Raw genomic sequence first — 23,269 nt, 5'->3', positions numbered from 1 at the left:
ATTTTTTTCTACATTCAGACCCAAATCTTGACTGTACAATTTCACATTCGTTCGGTTTGATGAGGCCCTAAGCTACTGAAGGTAATGGGGACTTTTATATGACCAGCTGTCCTTTGTCAACAACAAATTGTCGCTGTTTTTTGTGCCGAATAGATGCTATATGTTAATTTATGGACCTAATAGGTATTTAAAGCCATTTGCACATAACAAAGTATGTATTTTATCAAAGTACACCCAGTGGTTTTTTTTCCTTTAAATTTTTTTGGGGCCCCAAGAGAGTGGGGCCCTAAGCTATAGCTTGTTTAGCTTGTACATAAATCCGGCACACTCTTTCTGATGCCATCACTGATTGATGCCTTCTCCCATCGAAGGGCGGCAAAATCATATGAGGAAAGAGGTGGAAACGAAGGCAGTGGCAGAGAACAAGTCCACTGACAGGACAGAGGAAGCCCACCCAATTGGGCTTGATATCCAAAGGACTGCTCTGCAAAATGGAAGCCATCAGGGAAGTGTCAAAAGTCAATGCTTCAGTCTCAATTGTGGGACGGCGATGGTGAGGATCCCCACCAAGGAGGAGATAAGGCCACAGAGCCCGATGATTCCGGGATTGGTTTTGTAGATTCCCAGCACGTCCAACGGACTAGAGAGATCGCAAAGGTTCTTCACCGTGTCCAGAAGCAAAGGAGGATGTTTTTTCAGTGTGATGTAGAGGAGGAGGAGAAATGGCTGCAGGCCACTAGTTGCCAGAGAAGTTAAGCTCTGGAGCCGAGATGAGTCCCCTTGAAGCTTCTCTTTCCGTGCGGCTTGCTCCATGCGCCAGCAGAGCTCATACAAGTCGTTGACCAGGTTTATCAGCAGGGAATAGTAGTAGTATTTGGTCGCCCGGCTGCGCCACTTCTTCTTGTTGATATCCGAGATGAGCCCCACGCTCTTCACCCACAAGACAGTGTCGCACATGAAGTACAGGACACGGTTGAGGTTGGAGGCAGTCAGGCAGCAGCAGGGAACCAAATCTGGCAACTGGGAGGCGTGTCTGGCCGAAACGAAGGCATGCAGCATGTTACCAAGCCTGAATACTGCAAGAAAACCCACAATTGTTAGAAAGGCCTTGTTTCCAGACAGCCTGTTTACTGAGCTTTCATCCCAATTTGTTTGCTCAAAGTTTGCACAGGAGATTATACGACAGCCACCGTTCACTGATTCTGATGTTTTTGTGGGGGTGACTGTACGACATAATGTAAAGCAATTATCTCTCCCCCCCCCCCACTTTTCAGGGGATTTTCCCATTACTTTCCTTACCACAAATATATGTATCTTGTTTGTGTGTGTGTGTTTGTGTGAATGTACATATGTGTAAGGAAAGTGCTTACAAAAACACACACACATGAAGCCAGCTGGTTGCACAAGAGTGCCAAATCCACTTTAACTGCACATCTTGAATTTGCTGGTTTGCGAGTGAATCCCACCCACAAAATCCCACCTGGAACTGGCTGGAGTTAATCGCATTTATTATCCCAATTACACTCCATCATTTGGCTGGATGGACAGGGTTCTACGGTCTTCTAAATATCAGCTTCTTGGATATGGTTGCAGGCAAGCAAACAATATATAACAGCAACACATAATGCAAGTTAGGGTCTTTAGAAGAGTAAAGTAAAGGTAAAGGTACCCCTGACCATTAGGTCCAGTCGTGGCCGACTCTGGGGTTGCGGTGCTCATCTCGCTTTATTGGCCGAGGGAGCCGGCGTACAGCTTCCGGGTCATGTGGCCAGCATGACTAAGCCACTTCTGGCGAACCAGAAGAGTACTTAAAAACAAAACAGATTTACTACATGGCTTCAGCAATACAAAAGGTGATGAGATGGGTAGACTTGCACACCTATTGCACAAAAAGTATTCCGCCGAGGAGAACAAGGTGAAGAGGCTGGGCAGGCCTCAATTTATCCTCCAGGAGACCACACTTGCTGGCTTGGCACTCCCCACCAAGCCGTCACTGTCAGATTGTGAATGGGGATGAGGCTAGGCCGAAAAGCCGCCTGACTGTTAAAGGTACGGTAAGTGGACTTGTCAACAACAAGCAAATGATAGAGCAGCTTTCATTTTTTGTTTTCCTATTTCATAAAAGTTATACACTGTTTGATTGAAAACAACAACAAAACCCTCAAACCTCATCACCCAGTCAACAGACATGGATGCTTCTGGTACAGGAACTTAATCCAAGATCCATCAATATACCTCACACTGGGTACCAACAGCCCACCCAGATAACGCTGGATATTGGAGGAGATAAGATAAGGAAGAATTGGGCTCAGATCTCTGGAACAGGGCAAATTTTCAAGGCGAGTACAGCATCCCCCTTTCCCACACAGTTTTAGAAGGAAGCTAACAGGCAAGATCTGCCCTTGGGAATCAGTCATGGGTTTTAAAACTATTTCAACCACTTGGCTCCCCCCCCCCCCGCCCAGTGTACACTGCTTACTTACATGTTGAGCAATTTATTTATTAAAAGCCAATTAAGGTGACATGCTGAAACTGTGCAAAAGCAAAGGAGGATGTATAGGATTTTATTTGCAAGCATGTCCTCCTCAAATGGAGCATTTCCAGGTATAAGGGTGGATGAAATGCAGCCTGAGTCACTATGTCCATTCATGTCTACTTCAATGAAATCACACGTATAATTAATGCAAATTACTTAATTTAAAAAAACCTTGCAAAAACCTCTGTTGTGTTTGATCTCAGGCCCATTGGCTGAATGCAGTCCTCCAAAATTTTCTATTTAGCCTTTGATACTGTCCCCAGACCACACCCCTCACTGGTCCTGATTTGCACCCCCACCCTGGTTGTTTTTGCCTGTCTGGAACGTGTCCTTGAACTCTGATAATGCCTTGTGCTTGGCTGGCTGGAGTGGGGTTGTGTGGGTGTGTACCAACTAGCTTATGGTACAAAGATAACATTTACATACATACATTTACATACATTTTGCCTCTAGCCCCTCCCGCCACTGCCATGTGGCCCCCATAAAGTTGCCCAGAAGGGAATGTGGACCTTGGGCTTTCAAAGGTCCCCCACCCCTACAACAGACCATTTTGGATAGATCTGATGAAGAATTATAAGCATGTGCTCTTCTCATTTCAATTAACAGGACTCCAAACTAGCTCAAGTGCAGCAACACAGGCTCTACTGTTTTCATCATCATTTGTGATCTGTTTCAATTATATATTGCTTTTGTGCATTTGCAACTGGTCCTTTTTTCTGCTCCCCATGCCCAGATTATGCCTACAAAAGACGTGCCTCTCTCTCTCTCTTATAAGAAAACATACTTACACTTGCGGCCGGAGCGCATGCTCGCCTCCAGGTTTTTGAGCTTCATTATCACTTCCTCTCGGCTGGTCTTATGCTCTAACATATAGCTAAGCAGCATGCATGCATATTGAGTTGCTCTGGAATGGGGAGGAAAAACACGGAGAACCCAATTCACATCACAGGCAAAAGCAGAGGGACAGGACTGTCTCTCCCACAATTAAATTAAGGCAGAAGCATCAAAGGGGCAGAACTATCCTTTTCCTCGGAGCGACTGCTCACAAAATATCCTTACGCACACAATTATGTTTCCTGGTTTAGGAGGCAACTCAAGCAATGTGAACATGCACACAAGGACTATAATCAAGAATCCATTACTGCAACATGCTGTGTGTGGGGCGACCATTGTGGCTGATCCGGAAATTCCAGCTAGTGCAAAATGCTGCGTTTGATGAGGACAGACTACCACCAGTACACAGCATTGGTGATTAAAAACTTACACTGGTTGCTCATATGGGTCCAGGGTCTATTAAGCCTGGTCCCTTATATCATGACCCATTCATTGTGATCTTTGTGGAGTCCCTTGATGGTATCCCATGGCTCATAACTTTTAGAAGCCATTCTTTCAGTGCCTGTGGAACTCCTTCCCAATTGAGATCAAACAGCCAGCCTCCTTGCTCAACCTCAGACACACGGTTATTGGTTATAGGCTTGTTGTTCCAGCAAGCATTGAAAGGTGGTCTTTGGTTTCCTTCTAACTTTGTATTGTTTTATTGACCCATTTTCTGTGGGTTGTTTTTTTTTTATGTCCAGCACCTAGAAATGATTAAGTGGTATGTAAATGAATCAAAATATATAAATTAAAAATATATATTATTAGCAAACACCCAAGAGTAAGAGCAGGTATTCTTGAAATGTGTTGGCTTGGAGCAAGCAAGCATCTCCCTAACTCCCATTTCTTTCCTAAAGTCTGGCCCAGTTCACACATCATGCTAAACCAAGGTTAATGTGTGCCGTAGACATGCCTTTCTGGACTGTTTAGAAAACAAACCATGGCCCCCAATTGAGGTGCGACTCTAAGCCAGGGACTGTGGTTTCCTCCCAAATATCTGGAGGGCGTCAGGTTGGCAAAGGCTGCCTGGCACCAGCTCTACAGAATTTCAGACAGGAGCATCTTTACAGCACTTCCTGAAGATACCAAGGCCTGAATCCAGCATCTTCTGTGTGCAAAGAATTTGCCCCATTACTGAGTTATGACTAAGTGAGGCAGCATTCTCCCTCTGCCTGCTTTGCACATCTGCTGCATTCCTGTTTGTCTAGCACTACTAGGGATGGATGAACCTGTCCTTTTTGACTTCTATTAACTTTCTCATTTTTCCAGCCTTAGGTTGAGTCCTCCACATTTCTCTGGAAATTTGTGGCTGTTTTTTTTGTTTTTTAATCCTCATAAAAATCCACCAGTATTTTCCACGTGAATTTTACCTGTTTTTGTATGCCGTTCCAACCAAGACACACATCTTTGCAAGCGGTTCCCTCCCCCACCAATATACAGCGGTACCTCGGGTTACATACGCTTCAGGTTACAGACTCCGCTAATCCAGAAATAGTACCTCGGGTTAAGAACTTTGCTTCAGGATGAGAACAGAAATTGTGCTCCGGTGGTGCGGCGGCAGCAGGAGGCCCCCTTAGCTAAAGTGGTGCTTCAGGTTAAGAACAGTTTCAGGTTCAGAACGGACCTCAGGAACGAATTAAGTACTTAACCTGAGGTACCACTGCATTGCATGCTTATGTGTTACTTTCACCAATGAATGTATTTTCATGCACACTTTCCTCCGATATATGCATTGATGTGTACATTTTCTATCGGGAGACCAGCCTCGCAAAAATCAAAGGAGTGTGAATTTTGAAGAATAGTTGGTTGTGGTTTCCATGCAATCATAACAGATTTGCTTCCCCATCCTCTCTTGTAGAGTTTTGTTTCAGTAAAGTCTGTGCATGATTTGATGAAATTCGGTCTGGTCTGAGTTCCTGAACCCTTTAATTTTGACCACGCTTTTCAGAGCAAGGGTCATCCACCACACAGGGCAACAGACAACAAGTCTGCCAAATCTTCTGCACGACAGCCCTTCAGATATGTGAATACTTCTCTTCTCCAGGCTAAACATAACTAGCTTTGCTGGTCCTCACATGATTGGGTTTTCACAGAAGAGAGATTGAGAGATCAGCTGTTCATTGCTCCAGATTAAACTGCTGCTGACAAGAGCACCGCAGTTTCAAAAGTAATTATAATCAATTTCTTTTATAAGCCACTTCCGCCTCCTGAAGCTCAGACAATACATGCCTAATTTTTATCCTCACAAAAGCCCAATGAGATAGGCTAGGCTGAGAACTAATGATTGGCCCAAAGTCACCCAGTGAGCTTCATGTTGATATTATTATTATTATTAATACCCTGCCCATCTGGCTGGGTTTCGCCAGCCACTCTGGGAGCTTCCCAACAGAATATCCAACACAATAAAACATCAAACATTAAAAACTTCCCTAAACAGGGCTGCCTGTTTAGGGAAGAGATGTCTTCTAAAAGTCAGATGTCTTCTAAAAGTCAGAGAGTTGTTTATTTCCTTGACATCTGGTGGGAGGGCTTTCCACAGGGCGGGTGCCACCACCGAGAAGGCCCTCTGTCTGGTTCCCTGTAACCTCACTTCTTGCAGGGAGGGAACCGCCAGAAGGCCCTCGGAGCTGGACCTCAGTATCTGGGCTGAATGACGGGGGTGGAGACTTGATTTGAACCTCAGTTTTCCTAGCTCCAGTGTTACACTCAGTAGAAGGCAGTATTTTATGTTTGTTCTATGAGTCAGACCACTGACCCATCAAGCTCAGTATGTTGGCACAATGGGTCTGGCTGTTAACCAGAAGGTTGGCAGTTTGAACCTACCCAGGGACAGCTGTGGACCACAGATTGTTAAATTTGCCAAAGGCCTAGGAAAAGAGGAATATTTTTGGCTGGCACCTAAAGATATGGAACGAAGGCACCATGCATTGTAGGGGGTTGGGCTAGATGATCCTCGGGTTCCCTTCCAACTCTATGATTCTATAATAATCTACTGTCTACTCGGACTGGTAGCAGCCTCTCCAGGGTTTCAGGCAGGGGACACCCTTTATGGTTTAGAGCAGGCATAGGCAAACTCGACCCTCCAGATGTTTTGGGACTACAACGCTCATCATCCCTGACCACTGGTCAGATCATGGGAGTTGTAGTCCCCAAACATCTGGAGGGTGGAGTTTGCCTATGCCTGGTTCAGAGAGTTGCATTTCATTTCTATGAAGTTGTATGCAATACTTAAGGCAGAGATCCTACAACCTAATTTACCAGGGAGTAAGTCCTTCTGAGTTTAACGGGAGCTACTACCGAGCATAGGGGCGCGGGTGGTGCTGTGGGTAAAACCTCAGCGCCTAGGACTTGCCGATCGCATGATCGGCGGTTCGAATCCCCGCGGCGGGATGCGCTCCCATCGTTCGGTCCCAACGCCTGCCAACCTAGCAGTTCAAAAGCACCTCCAGGTGCAAGTAGATAAATAGGGACCGCTTACCAGCGGGAAGGTAAACGGCGTTCCGTGTGCTGCGCTGGCTCGCCAGATGCAGCTTGTCACACTGGCCACGTGACCTGGAAGTGTCTGCGGACAGCGCTGGCTCCTGGCCTATAGAGTGAGATGAGTGCACAACCCTAGAGTCTGGCAAGACTGGCCCATACGGGCAGGGGTACCTTTACCTTTACCTTTTACTACCGAGCATACAGTGCTTTTTTTCCTGGGGGTACACATACCCCCAAACATTTTGTGAATCTTTGTACTTTTGTCCATTTACTGTATTTATTTCCCCCCGATTTGAACTCTAAAATGGTGATTTTCTTGAGTCCAAATGAGTACCCCTAAACTTTTAGAAAAAAAGCACGGCGAGTATATAGGATTACACAATTGCTTCTCTCTCTCTCTCTGTTTTTGGTGTGGTGGGAAAGGCTTGCGAAATCGACAACTCTATCTGAACATCGCCTTAAAAGTGCCTTTAGCAATAAATGCAAAATAAAGCTAAAACAAAACTTGGAGGACACCTGCCATTCAGCCCGCCCGCCCACCCACTCGCCTCTTTCCTTCCCCCCTCACCGAAAGAGCCGATCCCGACCCTGGGTCTGGTTGGTGAAGTGCACAAACGCTTCCATTTGCAAAGGCGGCGGCAAACCCCACGCCGGACGGCGGCCAAGCAGCTCGGAACCCCGACACGGAACTTCCCGCAACGCGCCACCTGTGCGATCAGCTGGCTCTCGGGGAGTGGGCGTGGTCAGAGTTATCCCCGCCTCCCCGCCCGTAGATCGCCCAGCCCCTCAAAAACGGCCGCCCTTCCTTCCTTCCGGGTCTGGGTTACTATGGCAACGTGTCAACTTCCGGAAACAGGTGCAGGGGGCTTTTTTTGTGTGTGTGCGCGCGTGTGTGTACACGTGTATAGGTGCGGGGTTGGGGCTTGGAAAGCGGAGTAAGGGGTTGTGATTTGTTATTGTGAAATCATTAACATGTCTCTGGAGCTCAGCACCGTGTGTGTGTGTGTGTGTGTGTGTGTGTATCTATACACACACACGCATTTATCTTTCTCACATGCACTTTTTTTTTAATGGGGCCAGTTGGTTTGAGAGTAAGAGTGGAGATGATGAACTATATAACCATTAGAATGGTTTATCGAATATTTACAGATAAATTGTAAAGAGATTAAAAACATGGGCGGGATTATTGCAATAACCTGAAGTTTCATAAGTGTATATATTTAAAGAAGATGAATAAATGAACAAATTAAGTTAATGTGGATATGCAGAAGATGTTAAAAATAAATTTAAGGAACTGCAGAAGTCGGGGGAGGAAGTCAAGTTTTGAAATCAGTGAAAATGTATAAATCTGAAAAGTATAAATTACATATTACAGTACTTTTTCTGGGGGGGGACACAAACCCCTAAACATTTTGTGAATCTTTGTACTTTTGTCCATTTACTGTATTTAATTTTCCCAATTTGAACTATAAAATGGGGATTTTCTTGTGTCAAAATGAGAGTACCCCTAAACATTTTTAAGGGAAAAAAAGCGCTCTCTCTCTCTCTCTCTCTCTCTGTGTGTGTGTGTGTGTGTGTGTGTGTGTGTGTGTAAAACACCTTTAGAAGACATCCCTGTATAGGGAAGGTTTTTTTTTAATGTTTAATGTTTTATTTTGTTTTTATATATGTTGGAAGCTGCCCAGAGTGGCTGAGGCAACTCAGTGAGATACATGGGATACAAATAAATAATAATAATAATTCTTATTATGACACTAGGTCCAGCGAGATCCAGGTTCAAATCCCTCACGTACCCATAAAGCTCGTTGTGTGACCTTGGGCTGCTTACACAGGCACAACCAGTGTAATCTACCTCATAGGGTGGTTGTGCAGATTCAACTGGGAGGAGGAACCATCTACACTCTCTGGAGCCCTTTAGTGTATAAGGTGATTATAAAACAGCTGGAGGCCCAGGGTTGGGAAACACTGGTAAGCTAAGGGAAAGCAACTGATCCAGGATTTCACCCAGTGAGTTTCCATTTGGACGATAAAGTTATTAGTCTAGTGTTGGAGACAGCATGCCTTTGAATAACATCTGCTGGGGATCCCTAGTAGGAGAGTGCTGTTTTATCTGTTTTATCAAGCAAGACTCTCCTGAACTTTACTTCTGAGGAGTCATGGGCATATTTGCTTTCTAGTGAGGAACACAGACACACTGAATTCCATTCTGGTAGAGCGGAATATAAGAAGAGCTATGCTGGATCAGATGAAAGGCCCATTTAGTTAGGCGTCTTGTTCTCATAGTGGCTAACTTGATGCCTATGGGAAGCCCAAATGCTGGACCTCAGCACCATAGTGCTGTCCTCGCTCTCCCTTTTGGTTGTCGTGGTGTGAAGCAGGTATTGCTTCTCAAAATATAATGAACTGCTTTTGAGTGGGGGGAAATACCTGATCAATAATCAGATTATATTTTACTACAGGGCTTTCTTAATATCCGAAACTGCTTGTAGAGGGACAATAGAAGTGGCACAAAAATGCCCGTCTTCCTCCGGAAGCAGCCCCTGGACATCCCTTCACCCACTGAAAAGGACTGGATTAAGAAAGACGAAGAGGAGGACATATACTTGAAAGATCCATATGAGTACCTTGATTCTTTGCCTCAGCCTTATCGGATGATCAATAAACTGGTGAATCTTTTGCTTGAGCGGACCTGGGAAATTGTTGAGGGGCCGCAACCATTACAGGAAACCAGGCAGCCGAAGCTTCCGCCCCCAAAGTACTCACCTTCATCTGAATTCCAGGTACTCATTCCTGGGCAAATTGTGGGATGAGTAGTTCTTACTTAGCAGTAGCTCCTCAATGAATTCAGTAGGATATAACAAAGAGTCTTGAGGCACCTTAAAGGCTAACAAAGTTATTATGGCATAAGCTTTTGTGGACTAGGATCCACTTCACCATATGTATGAAGTGTTTTTCTGTGGTGGTAGGCATATATACACATGATTGTTAGTGGGTGGGATGGTGAGGTAAGAGGGAAATGAACTGCAGTAAGCACAGACTGTGGTGGTTATTTAACAGGCTACTTACATGTGTGCAAAATGGCTAGTGTGGTTATTAATATGGCAGCATTGAAAATAACACTAATACTTATCAGCAGTGCATTAATGCATGCAATGGGATTAATTGCTGAGCTGGGCATTGTGCTTTCTTCACTTTCCATATTCTCAGGTTGAGGGAAGGGCAAACTGCATGGTAGCTGCTGGAGAATTCATCTTCATTGGCTTTTCTATGGGACTATCTGTCTTCAGCATACCCACATGTGAAAAGCCCACATGCGAGAAGGTATGTGCTTGGGAGGCAGCCAACGTTGAGATTTGTGCCATCAAGGTTTCAAACTTTGGCAGTAGCTCCTATCTCATTGGTTCAGTGGATGAGCTGGGTAAGTATATTTAACACCCATTTGCAAATTAATTATATTTTCTACACTATTTTCTATCCTACCTGTCTTATGAGGACCTCAGGCCTCTGTTATGTTTGTCCCATCAACCCTGTGAGAGGGATCTGTATTGTTTCTATTTTACAGAAGGGAGAACTAAAGGAAGAAAGTGGCTTGCATGGAATGACATAGTGGCCCCATGCCTTTTCTCGTTGCATGGTTGTAATTCTGAAAACCTCCCAGTGCTTTAATGACAACTAAGAAGCACGAGTTCTGCCTGAGACGATGTTGTTTATTGTCTTTTTCAACTTAATTTTGGCAACTGAAGCAGCTCTGTAGTCATATGTCTGAGTTGTCCTGCTACTTGGATACCCACATTCAGCCAGTTCTGTGCCAGAACTGGTGCATGACTCGGATTTTGCAAGAAACTGCCCCCACGCTAGCAACCACTCTCTTTTTCAAATAAGAGAATAAGGTGTGATGAGTACGCTGATGATGCCCAGCTCTATTTTTTGTGTGTATCATCTCATTTAGGAAAGCTGTGTAAGCCAGGGGCCAGCACCTGGGCTTGATGGTAGGCTGGAGGAGGGTCAGCAAATTGAATCTGAATCTTGGCAAGATGGAGGTGCACTGCCTGACCAATTCCAGTCTGGATAATTGATCAATTGCCTACTGTAGATATATACTTCCCCTGAGGTGCTCCTGGATTTATTTCTGTGACTGGAGGCTCAGGTGACCTCAGTGGCTAGGATTCCCTTTTACCAAGATAGCATAATTACTCTTTTCCATGCTGTAGTAACCTCCCAGCTGGATTACTGCAATTCATTGCAGTGCTTTCTATGTAGGGTTGTCCTTGAAGTTCGTCTGGTGCAAATACAGCCGCTGAACTTGGGACAGGATACCACCAGCATGTTCCCCTGCTGTTGGAAGAATTGCACTGGCTGCCAGTTAGCTGCTAAGCTAAGTTCAGGGTGCGGGTTTTGGTGCAGAAATCGCTATACAACTTGGGACCAGGATAACTGAAATAATGTTTCTTCCCTTATGAAACTGCAGATACCATCTCATCAGGAGGCCTGTTCCCTACTATGTTGGAATTGGGATTTTAGTATGACAGCACCTGTCCTTTCCATTGTGTTTCAAACCAGCACCATCTCTATTGGATCATAGCCAATGTTAGTCCTGCTCAGAGTAAACCCACTGAGGGGAATGACCATGGCTAACTTAGATAAGTTAATCTCAACTGTTGCCAGGGATAGAACCTGGGACCTTCTGCATGCAGAGCAGATTCTCTGCCACTTACAGCGATCCCTTTGCTATATAACCCCCCCCCCTTTTGCTATTGCTTCTCCAGTTGTTGACTTGCTGGACTGCTGATGGTCACAGGTAAGAGATGGTCACAGGTAAGCAGCAAGCCTGGTAGCATGAGATGCTAGGGTTCAAAGGAGCAGGGCTTCTCCTCAGCTATGCAGATGTTATATCTCGCCTTTACTTCAGGGCACTCAAGGCACAGCATCCATGATTCTCCCGCTTCTATTTTACCCTCATCACAACTCTATGAGGTAGGTTAGGCTACAAGATAGTAGCTGGCCCAAGGTCACTAGCGAACTTCATGGATGAGCAGGAATTAGTATTTGCACCCCTCAGAGCTCTCCAAAGGGAAAACTGATCATTTATAAGACTTGTCATTTAATGGATAATGGAAATGAGGAAACCTGATGTGCTAATGAACATGAAAAAAAAGGTATCCTAGTGCAGTTTCTTCTGTTGTTGTGTTCCAGGTATTGCACGTCTTTTTTACTTTTTCAAGGAGAATCTGCTGTCTATAAAAGCCATAAATGAAGTGGTGAGTCCCCACTATATATCTATCTCTTATAGCTACTGGTTATCTGAATCTCAGTTTTGGAAAACCCAGTTACCCAAATCCATTGTGCAGTACCCATATTGGTGCAATTCTAAGTAGAAAGGCACTTCCATCCACCCTTATGTATAATTATTCACACACACACACACACACACACACACACACACACACATCTTTCCCCCCATAGCATGTGATATACAGCCTGATAACAAACATGCTTTACTTGGGAGTAAGACCTATACTTTCAGAGGTGTTTATTTCTATAACAGTGCCCCAACTTTCTGCATGCTTACCGTATTTTTCGCTCTATAACACGCACCTGACCATAACACGCACATAGTTTTTAGAGGAGGAAAACAAGAAAAAAAAAATTCTGAATGAAACGGTGGATGTATCATTTTTGTGCTTCATGCTGTGGCCACAGACATGTGATTTGACGGTGAATTTGGGGTGACCCAATGCAAAAATCCTGAGGATCCATGTGGATCTGTGCTTTGTAACCACGTTTTTGCACCATTGTGGCCCCAGGCAACAGTGGGTGTGTGATTTTTTTTGGTGCAGGCTATAGCCATGGACATGTAATGTTATCTAATGGTGAATTTGGGGTGACCCAATGCAAAAATCCTGAGGATCCATGTGGATCCATGCTTTGTAACCACGTTTTTGCACCATTGCAGCCCCAGGCAACAGTGGGTGCGTGATTTTTTTGGTACAGGCTGTAGCCATGGACATGTAATGTGATCTGATGGTGAATTTGGGGTGACCCAATGCAAAAATCCTGAGGATCCATGTGGATCTGTGCTTTGTCACCATGTTTTAAATGGGGAGGGAAGGAAAAACACAGAAGGGACAAGGAGCACGAGAGGGGTGTGCGGAAAAGCAGCTGGCTAAGAATGCAGGGGAGGGGTTTAATGGGAGGGAGGAAAGGAAGGCAAAAGTTCCCCCCCAAGCCAGCCCTCCCTCTCTCTCTCACCTGCATGTCTCTCCTGCATGCGGAGAAGCAGCTGGCTAACAATGCAGGAGAGGGGTTTAACAGGAGGGAGGAAAGGAACGCAAAAGTTTTCCCCCACCCACCCAAGCCAGCCCTCTCTATCTCTCCCACCTGCATGTTTTTAGACTGCCTGCAAGTCCCTAGAGCACGGAGAGCCTGCTCGCAGTGTGACTAAGAAAGAATTAAAAGGAAGGACGTGATTCTTTCCTTAACCCTCTGCTTGCCAGGAGGGCAGGGGATTCCCTGCTCTTTGTTGAGTTTGAGCAAACGCAGCAACAGAAACAGAAGTGGGTGGGCAGTAAGACCCTGAGGCAGAATGCAGGAAAGCAGCAGTTTCCGCCTTCCCTCCGCCTGCGCGATCTTATTTTTGCCTGATTTTTGCCCCTGCGCTCGGGCCAGTCAGCTCCAGGGACCACACATTCGCTCAATAACACGCACAGACATTTCCCCTTACTTTTTAGGAGAAAAAATCTGCGTGTTATAGAGCGAAAATTACGGTACTTGGAAACAAGTCCCATTTCACTCAGTAGGCCATCTGAGTAAACATGCTTTGGCTCGGTCTGAATGTAAAATGAGGTTAAATGTGAATGACCGACAGTGGCCAAACTTAAACCATAAGAAGTCTCACAGATGCCAGTGGAAGCGATGCATGACTCATTCCTATGCATCTTTACTCCAAAATAGGTCTGACTGTGAACAGGAGGGCTTGCTACATGGTACATACACGATAAAGCTATTTTTAGCCATCTCACCCCTTGCTTTTTCCTGTAAGACCAATTGCAGTCCTTAACAGTCGCCAACAGGTTTACCACACCTATCACCCAATCACCCATTCCCACCACCCTTCTGAGTAATACCCCTCCCCACCCTCACACTATATATAAGGGTCTGGTAACTTCTGTTTCAGTGTATCTGAAGAAGTGTGCATGCACACGAAAGCTCATACCAGTAACAAACTTAGTTGGTCTCTAAGGTGCTACTGGAAGGATTTTTTGTTGTTGTTGCTTGCTACTTAGTATGTTTGTATAAAATTGAACCATTAGCATATCCTCTCCTGTAAATATTAATGGGACTTAATTTTGGTTGGACTATGTCAGCAGTTATTGTTGACTTTATGCATGCATGCTAAAAGTCCCGACTGGTGCTGCTTCAAGGTTTTACATATCTGCTATACTCAGGGCTGCCCCACCTACAAGGCAAGATGAAGCAGCCACTTCGGTCAGCAGAAAGTCTCACCCCATTGCCTCCGCTGTCAATTTCTGGCAAGTTTTTGCTGAAATTTTGAAAGATCTGGCAGAGTGTGAGAGATCTCACCAGAAATCGGCGCTGGCTAGCTTCTCCACTAGCAGTGGAGAGGGTGGGGTGCTGCTTTTTCATTTTGCTTCAAGCAGCAAAACTGGATGTGTCAGCCCTGACTCTACGTATCCTTCCAAGCCTCTTGCAGCCAGCCTATACTCTGCATTACCTGCATAGAACTGTCACTTGTGGGCTGAGTGTTTTGATGGTCCACCTTCCTGTCGATGCCAGCTTTCTTCCCGGATGAGGTCCTCTGCGTTCAACAACCGTCCAGCAGCAGGCGGAAAATCAATAGGCACAGCTTTCCCCACTGTACAGTCCTTATCTGCAGCCAAGTCCAACTGTTAAAATGAGTTACGTCTATTGAACTCTGGAGGCAATGATGAATGTGATAAAGCCACGTATGTTTTATAGTGCATTTTCCTGGCAGAACATCAAGGTTTCCTCATCAGAGTCTTCTAATGGTAGGTGGTGTGCTCAGAGTCAAACACATAAATGACAAAAGAGCTTTTGCAACAAACCTGCCAGATCAGGTTTCCCTGCTTGGCATTCCTGCTTCCACAAGCTCAGCCCACTCTAATTTCAGAATATATATTTACCATCTTCTTATCTCTTTTTTGGCAGGAAGATATTAGTAAGCGAAATACATGTGTTGCACTGGAACTCTCTCGCGGGGCTGATTATGCAGGCTTTCTGCTGCAAGGCAAGTCTCCACATTTGTCAAACTTAGCCAGACAAGTTGCAACCTGCGGGCTGGAGTGTGGCACTTTTTATTTTTTTTTATCCTTCAGGTTTCCCTTTGGAATCTCTCTTTTTACCACGATGTGTTTTGGGTAGTTCATTTTGTGATACTGCACCCACTCGGTCTAATCTTCCAAATAAAAAATCCAGACCACCCTCCGCAGACAAGTAACTTTTCAAATGCATATTTATAGCTTTTAAAAAAATAAATAAAAAGGAACCAAGTCCTCAGAAGATAGCTTACAAAAATAGGCATTATAATCACAATACTGTACATCTCAATAAAAAAGCCTCATCAATTAAAATATGAGGAAGGGACTGGTGGCCTTCAGATGTTCTTGGACTACAACGCTTTACATCCCTGGCTATTGGCCACACTGGTTGGAGTTAATGTAAGTTGAAGTCCAACAACATATGGGGGGCCACAGGTTCCCTGCTGCTGAATTAAAACATATGGCGCCTGCATAAAATCAATGTGAAAGGGCATTATTATTATTATTATTATTATTATTATTATTATTATTAAGTTTCTAAGCAATCTGGGGATCTCACTGGTACATCTGCACATGCTTAAACTCAGTTCTGCCCTGCCTCAGCCCCTTCAAGGCAAGCTGCAACAATGCTGCTGTTTGGGGGGGGTGGTTCTGTCCCACCACACTGGCGGCTGGTAGGTCTAACTGAAGACCAGTTAGAGAAAGGGCCTTCATAGAATTCTCTAGAAAGGACGTTCCAGAGATATAGGGTCACCACCAATAAGGCCCTACCTCTGGTATATGGATACAACGGGCCTTTCTTGTTAATTCCTGAAGGCTGCAATCCTGTATCCACTTACTGGGAGTAAGCGCCGTTAAACTCAGTGGGGCTTACTTCTGAGTAGACATGTATAGGGTTGCACTGTAAGTCAGTCAAGCATAAGGTGAGGAAGTTGTTTCTGTTCCCTACAGAGGTCGATTCCATTTCCTTTGGCTTTCACTGAGAATATACGACGCTGCTAATATAAAACTATTAGGAGAAGCATCCTCAAAGAGCTTTAGAAAACACCCCTTATCAAACCGTAGGGGTTTCTGATCCTCAGCATAGTTTTTTTTTATACTGTTGGGTATATTTGTAGAATGTATTTACGTGTATGAACTTTATCACAAAAAGAATAAATCAATCTGGATGGTAAAGGACCAGAATTTTGGCAAGTAACTGCATCAGCATATTGCATAACTTAGTTGCAGAGTTTTTTTGTGACACAATCCAGGCTATGGCACTGACATGGAAACTTTCTCAATAGGGTTTGAGGTTTCTAAATAGGATGCTTTCAGATATTGGGTAATGGATACTTTGAATGTGTTTGACTTTTTGTGTGTTTTGGTAAGATTCCTCCCCCTTCCTCATATGCTTCGAAACTTTAAGAGCCACTTACATGCCTATATATATATATATATGTATCTCCCGACATACTATGTATAAGTGGCCAAGAGTAAGCATGAATTTGCCTTTGAGGGAGCAAAACTAGAAAGATTGCTTGACTAAGAGACCTTTCTTCTCATTCCCCATTGCTTCATCTGTTTTCTTCTGTTTCCTCACAGCAGGCAGCTCGGAGGCTTGGCTGGAGATCTACCGATTGCCTAAGGATTCTTGGCTAAAAGAGACAGAAAATGCCCAGAATGTCGCACTTACAACTCCAGCAAACACCAAGGACATGAAAGTTAACCAGGCAACCCTGCCAGAGAAGGCTGGGGTAGAGGTGGATAAAAAAAATGTAATTCCTATGGATCATATCTAGCCCCTCCCCTCCATGACCTTTCAATTGTCATTAGAATGAATGAATGAATGAATGAACACATGAATAAATGAATGAATGTGGCCTTCCAAATGTTGTTGGACTCCAACTTCCATCAGTCAGCATGACCAATGTTCAGGGACGATGGGAGTTTTAGTCTGACATAATTTGATAATAATTTTTATTAGTTTTCAGTTACAACAATCCAATAATAGCCTCATTATAACAAGGCAAAATTATAATATAATTACTAATAGCAATCATTCAGGTGCCAAATTATGTAATTTAGGTGCCCCCCCGCATTCTAGAATTGATGGTTTACTTTATTTCTGCATTCCAAAAATCTTATTAATTTCAATTACACTACAGTCAAAATAGCAATGTTAACGACTTCCATTCGTATCAACACATCAAATGATTTATAAACGTGCAGGTGAAGCATTCAAACTATATCCTTGTTCTTCCTGTGTGTGGCAATTATCCTGTCCTTGTAAAATATTATATCTATCTTTTTCCAGTTGTTGCTGTTCTCCATCATGCCTTGGGCAGAGCTAATATCCCATTGTTGTTTCAGAAATTCCCCATTGCTCCGTCCCGTGCTTCACTGTTTTGCAACTTTAAAAGCAGCTGCAAAAATCACACCGTCCCATTGAATATCCTGTTTTCGCCATTTTCCCTCTCAGCCTGGGAAGGAGAGTGATCTGCAAATAACTCAGTAATGAACATTACTGAGTCCAACATCATTTGAAGGGAAATGGGTGCCCTATTTCCACTGTAGTTCTTCAAGAGAGTTTTGTCTTTAGTTAATTCTGTCCCGATACCATTTATACACAGGTGTACGTTCCAAACTTTTTCAGAGAAAAACTTATTCAGTGAAGCCAAATGACAATGTTTCAGAGTTCTCTTCTCATGAGCAAGTAGTCTTTCTATCGTGGATAGGCATGCCTGGAAATTATTTATTTGTATGAACCACTTGATCAAAAAATATTTCTCTTCGACTGGTGTGCAGATAAAATAACAGATAAACCAATGCTGAGATCCACAAACCCATGAATGTGTTGCCCCTTCATTTGTAACGTTAGCACAAGCAAACCTTTCAGAAATGGGCTTGCATGTTCCCCATTTCCTCCTCTTTCAAGGAGGAATTACCACCTGCTCCCTGTGTGTTTTCCTTTTCTTTCACTGGGAGCAGGACTCAGCATGTCTTAAAGGTTTGTTGAGCTGAGGGCGCTGCAGTGGTCCTAGGTGAAATTGGGGTATCCTGGATCACATTGTATGTTATAGGGACTCCAGTGTGTATATAATAATTGCTGCCTTTTCTGGTTCTGTAGAAGAAGGCTCCGGAAATCCAAGGACTGGTTGCTGAAGAGGTGGTAAGTAGTCTAACAGTGGTCTAAACCACTGAGCCTCTTGGGCTCACTGATCTGAAGGGTTGGCGGTTCGAATCCCCGTGATGGGATGAACTCCCGCTGCTCTGTCCCAGCTCCTGCCAACCTAGCAGTTCAAAAGCACGCCGGTAGATAAATAGGTAGCGCTGCGGCAGGAAAGCAAATGACATTTCTGTGCGCTCTGGTTTCCATCACAGTGTCCTGTTGCGCCAGAATGTTGCTGGCCACATGACCTGGAAAGCTGTCGGTGGACAAATGCTGGCTCCCTCGGCCTGAAAGCGAGATGAGCGCTGCAACCCCATAGTCGCCTTTGACTGGACTTAACCGTCCAGGGGTCCTTTACCTTTACCTTTTTTTACAGTTCCTAGCATTATTTGGAGGAAACCATGACTGTTAAGGTGATATATGTGAGGAGAACCTGAGCTTACAGGGTTAAACAGCTCAGAGTTTACGCCCTGCCTACAATTTGGGAGGGGGGAGACTATGCGTCATTTCTGAGAGTCTCCAGCTTTTGTTCTTTCTCTCTACTTTCGCTTTTGAGCAGAGAGGACGTGTTTTCACGATGCTGTTCGCTGTGATAGATAATGGATAGTTCTGCTGTAAATAAAAACTGCTTTTAGCTGCAAAGATCCTGAGTGGACTTTATTTAAGCACACTGAAGGAAAGCTCTTGAGTTTCCAGCTTTCTCTTACTGCTGCTTAATCTCTGCGTGTTGCTCAGAGCCTTTGGAATGTGGCCTTTGAAGTCCGGAGGCCTGGCTGGTAGCTGAGCAAAAACATTCTTCAATATAACTGTTCTTGAAGTGAAGGGTATTGGTTGATGTGATCAGGGTCCTTTAACACAGATGAGTTATGCCATAACTATTGAGAGATTCTGAACATGCCATCTTGTTTGAAAAACACAACACACATCGCCGGATCACAGAATAGATAGATAGATAGATAGATAGATAGATTCTTTATTGTCATTACACAAGTGCAACATTGCACAAGTGCGACGAAATTGGATGCCATCCCTTAAAAACAACAAAAGCAAAACAACAACAACAACCAAACAAACCACATTCCAGCCACACCCACACCCACACCCATCAAACTCCCAGGTCACACTATCGAGTTACTGCATTTAAGAAGGCCACAGCTCTTGGATAGAAACTATTTTTCAGTCTATTTGTCCTTGACTTGATGTTTCTGTATCTCCTGCCAGAAGGCAGTAGTACAAACAGACTGTGTCCCGGGTGAGATGCATCCTGCAGGATATTGTTTGCTTTCCTAAGACAACGGGAACCGTACAGTTCTTCCAAAGATGGGAGGGGATGACCAATAATCCTTTGGGCTGTGGTTATGACCTTCTGGAGCACCTTCCTCTTCCTAGCTGTACAGCTGGAGAACCAGGCACAAATACAGTATGTGAGAATGCTCTCTATGGAGCCTCGGTAGAAGGACACCAGCAGTCTCTCACTCAGATTGTTCTTCTTTAAAAGTCTGAGGAAATAAATTCTCTGCTGGGCCTTCTTCACCAGAGCAGTGGTATTTGCGCTCCAAGTCATGCCCTGATCGATAGTCACTCCCAAAAACCTGAATTCTGCCACCCTCTCCACCCGTTCCCCGTTGATATACAAGGGCTGAATGTCCGCCTTTTTTTTCCTGTAATCCACCACCAATTCCTTGGTCTTAGTCGTATTAAGAGCCAGATTGTTCTCTCCACACCAAGCACAAAGCCGCTCCACCTCGTCCCGATAGGCGGACTCATCCCCTCCTGAAATGAGCCCCACCACCGTAGTGTCATCAGCAAACTTGATGATTTTGTTGCTGGAATAAATGGCTGTACAATCATACGTATAGAGAGTATAGAGCAGGGGACTCAACACACAACCCTGTTTACTAGCAGAAATGCTAGTAAACAAAATTAGTAGACCACGCAAGGTGGAAGTCGGCCAATTCCCACTGCAGCTTATCTGTAAAGGAAGCCTCTTATGAAAGAATTAGCCATTTATCTGCTCTGAGACAGGCAGAATTGCAACAAACTTGAAGATCATATTCCTAAATGCTACTCCTTTACACCATTATTGCTTCTTGGTTGACAACTTGGGGGGGGGCAGCCAGCAGCCATTACAGGGCTGGTTTGGACTTTGCAGCCTTAATTTCTGGCTCCTATTTTTGCTTTAGATGAGTGCAACGCTTATACCATGCATTGTCCTGTGTCTTGGACCTGGAGTGGCGCTATGAGACACATGCACTATTTTTGGAGTCCAGCCACTTTTCTTGTAGGATAGAGGAGGTCCCCCAGTCTTCGTATCAAGTGATTGGTTAACATTCCAAAGAGGATAGCCAGAAATTGCTTGGCTTCGGAAAATCTCGGTGTATGGGGCGAGATGGGAAGTGGACTCTGGAAGTGGAATTGTTTAGAATTGCCTCTCTGCTTCATTACAGGATCCTCAAGTGCTTCTAAGCAGGCTTGAATCGAGGCTGATTCCCCCTGTTCTGTTGCTGAAGATCAGATCACCCAAACCATTTGCACGTATGAACTCTCCTTACCTTCTTCTGTTTACCTGTCTTTTCTGTTTCTGTGTTTTGTTGAAATAGTGCAACAGTAAAAATACAAAATGTAAAAATAGTATGATAAATGCATGTATTAGGACCAACTAAAATGTACATAAATAGAACAACCCTCTCCTGCAGTGGTTCTCCAGAAATTGGTGTTCAGTGGCATGCTGTCTCTGGTCCTGGGATTTGAATTTTGCCATTGTGACTAGTTGCCACTGATGCTCTCCATGTATTTGTCCAACCCCCTTCTAAAGCAATTTCTGTGGATGGTCATTCAAATTTCATTATCTTATCCTTGCACACTGAAGAAATACTTCCTTTTGTCCATTCTGAATGTACTACTACTGTTCAATTTCATGGGCTGATTGCAGGTTCTAGTATGGTGAGAGAGGGAGAAAAAGTTCTTTCTGTCCACCTTCTTTACACAAAGGATAAGTAAAGCATGTTTGGAGTGGTACAGTTTTATTTTTATTTTTTAAAGAAAGCCCCCGCCTCCAGGCACACAATCTAAAAAAATAAAATAGCAAGGGGAGTTGGAATGAAATGGGAACTTGGGGTGTGCGTGTTGTTTGTCAAGGCATGTTCATGGCACCTCCTTAGCCTGCAGGAGGTGGGGACATAAATATTAAGACTTTTCATGCACTTCCTCCAACTTTCTCAAGTGCCTCTTCCACCATTAACAGGGAGTGTTTCCTTTGTCAGAAATGGAGAGCACTACCAGCATTGACCAGCAGAGGCCATCAGAGCCCAGAGCTGGTCTGTCTTTGCAATCCCTGCAGAACCCGGTCTTCTATACTGAACAACATTTAGTGCACCGAAAGAAAATAGAATGTTTTCAGTTGATGCCTACTGTTTCTCCTTCCCTGATTAAAGGCCATTAGGAGGGGAGGATTCTCTCTCTAAAAAATGACCAGTGAGAATACAATGTGCAAATTTGCAACAGGTTTCCTGTCTAGGCTAGTAGGACATGACGTAGCCCTTTGTGACTGGCTCCTGCTGCGTATCAGACAAGGATTCTTCAAGGCAAGGACTCCATGACCGATTCTAACACTGTCTTGTATACATTTAAACTCAGCAAGCACATTTAAGCATCCTTATGAAGCCTTAATGAAGAGCGATGATGGCAGTGTGATTGGCTTGGGATACAACCATATGCTCAAGGAAAGCCAATGGGAGCGGCAGGAGGCAATATTTAGCAGCACTTTCCAACAGTATCTGGAGACAGAAGATGAGCTAGAGATCAAGGAGGAGAAACCCTGGTGAGTGGGGGGGGGGGGTTGGATTACATCTAACATTTACTTTAATCTTCCATCCTTCTCATGCTCCTGGGAGCAGCAAGACCCCCAGAGTTTATTTCTGCTGCAGTAGTAAAGCTGGAAAGATTCACCTCTAACCCACCCTGGGTTCATGGGACAATATATTAATCAGTGGCTTGATTTCTTTCTATATACATAGGAATGTAAGGCTGTCGTCACGCTGCAGTTCACGTGGCTGCTGATAGTGGCCACACCAGCTCCAGCGGGACGGCATGCAGGTGAGTGAGAAGTGCAGGCAGCCGGCAGCCCAGGTGAGCCATTTAACGGAGGGGCGGGGGGAGATGATTCACAGAACAGTATGGCAACCCAGTCTGTGAAGTGCCTTCCCCTTCTGTTAAATGCAGCTGCAGCGTAGTTTAATGTAGGGAGGGAGACGCTTCAGAAAACTACTCTCTGAAGTGCCTCCCCCTTCTTTAAAATGTGTGAGGAGAAGTGGGTTGAGCTGTGAGGGGGATAGGTGAGGTGGTGGGTAAGGTGTAAAAGGAATGGGGTTTGGTCAGATGCAAAGGCATCTAGACTGGTGACTGGAAGTGGCTGCCGGAACCACGTAACACCAGTCTTGAAAGAGCTACATTGGCTCCCAGTACGTTTCTGAGCACAATTCAAAGAGTTGGTGCTGACCTTTAAAGCCCTAAATGGCCTTGGCCCAGTATACCTGAAGGAGCGTCTCCACCCCCATCGTTCAGCCTGAGGTCCAGCTCCAAGGGCCTTCTCGTGCTTTCCTCCCTGCGAGAAGTGAGGTTACAGGGAACCAGGCAGAGGGCCTTCTCAATAGTGGCGCCTGCCTGTGAAACGCCCTCCCATCAGATGTCAAGGAAATAAACAACCGCCTGACTTTTAGAAGACATCTGAAGGCAGCCCTGTTTTAGAGAAGTTATTAATGCCTGATGTTTTATTGTATTTTTAATATTTTGTTGGAAGCCGCCCAGGGTAGCTGGGGAAACCCAGCCAGATGGGCAGGGTATAAATAAATTATTATTATTATTATTATTATTATTATTATTATTATTATTAGGCAGGAGGAGGTGGCCAGGTGTGGGGGTTGGCAGGTA

At 44.6% G+C, this 23,269-nt stretch overlaps 2 protein-coding genes and 1 long non-coding RNA gene across 7 annotated transcripts in view; 2 read left to right on the top strand and 1 right to left on the bottom strand.

The window, feature by feature from the left end:
* The window catches only part of LOC310831850, a 65,573-nt gene that overhangs the window by 26,059 nt on the left and 16,245 nt on the right, over nucleotides 1-23,269 (top strand). The gene's annotated exons all lie outside the window — the stretch shown is intronic.
* On the bottom strand, nucleotides 55-14,927 carry PEX11A (peroxisomal biogenesis factor 11 alpha). 3 transcript variants are annotated; one of them, XM_083712916.1, is made up of 4 exons: nucleotides 14,625-14,927; nucleotides 13,661-13,719; nucleotides 3,325-3,440; nucleotides 55-1,076 (listed from the first exon to the last, which is right to left on the bottom strand). In XM_083712916.1, the coding sequence occupies exons 1-4, from the start codon at nucleotides 14,628-14,630 to the stop codon at nucleotides 520-522; spliced, it is 738 nt and encodes a 245-aa protein (XP_083569042.1). In that variant the 5' UTR covers nucleotides 14,631-14,927; the 3' UTR covers nucleotides 55-519. The 3 variants fall into 3 exon arrangements, with proteins under 3 accessions (XP_083569042.1, XP_083569044.1, XP_083569043.1); XM_083712918.1 differs by lacking the exon at nucleotides 13,661-13,719 and having other exon boundaries at nucleotides 57-1,076; nucleotides 14,625-14,917; XM_083712917.1 differs by lacking the exons at nucleotides 13,661-13,719; nucleotides 14,625-14,927 and adding an exon at nucleotides 7,461-7,593 and having other exon boundaries at nucleotides 88-1,076.
* The window catches only part of WDR93 (WD repeat domain 93), a 28,483-nt gene continuing 12,892 nt past the window's right edge, over nucleotides 7,679-23,269 (top strand). Inside the window, exons 1-9 of one of the 3 annotated variants that reach the window (XM_083712636.1) lie at nucleotides 7,679-7,748; nucleotides 9,352-9,672; nucleotides 10,100-10,310; nucleotides 12,086-12,150; nucleotides 15,080-15,158; nucleotides 16,774-16,946; nucleotides 18,299-18,340; nucleotides 20,788-20,875; nucleotides 21,977-22,160. In XM_083712636.1, coding sequence (XP_083568762.1) covers nucleotides 9,406-9,672; nucleotides 10,100-10,310; nucleotides 12,086-12,150; nucleotides 15,080-15,158; nucleotides 16,774-16,946; nucleotides 18,299-18,340; nucleotides 20,788-20,875; nucleotides 21,977-22,160 — 1,109 coding nt within the window. In that variant the 5' untranslated portion in view covers nucleotides 7,679-7,748; nucleotides 9,352-9,405. Of the gene's footprint in view, nucleotides 7,749-9,351; nucleotides 9,673-10,099; nucleotides 10,311-12,085; nucleotides 12,151-15,079; nucleotides 15,163-16,773; nucleotides 16,947-18,298; nucleotides 18,341-20,787; nucleotides 20,876-21,976; nucleotides 22,161-23,269 lie in introns of all 3 variants that reach the window. The other 2 variants (XM_083712638.1, XM_083712637.1) reach the window with 2 other exon arrangements.

The sequence above is a fragment of the Podarcis gaigeae genome (genome assembly GCF_964106915.1).
Source record: "Podarcis gaigeae genome assembly, chromosome: 14".
Taxonomy (NCBI): Eukaryota; Metazoa; Chordata; class Lepidosauria; order Squamata; family Lacertidae; genus Podarcis; species Podarcis gaigeae.
The sequence above is the reverse complement of the archived record's forward strand: the minus strand, read 5'-3'. Positions and strand labels throughout refer to the sequence as shown.

Excerpts from the sequence above, each read along its gene's own strand:
- PEX11A (XM_083712916.1), bottom strand. Across the intron at positions 3,441-13,660 it reads GAAATGGGACTTGTTTCCAA|AGCAACTCAATATGCATGCA; the intron begins GTACCGTAATTT and ends TCCCCATTCCAG. Across the intron at positions 1,077-3,324 it reads CATGCGCTCCGGCCGCAAGT|TATTCAGGCTTGGTAACATG; the intron begins GTAAGTATGTTT and ends GTTTTCTTGCAG.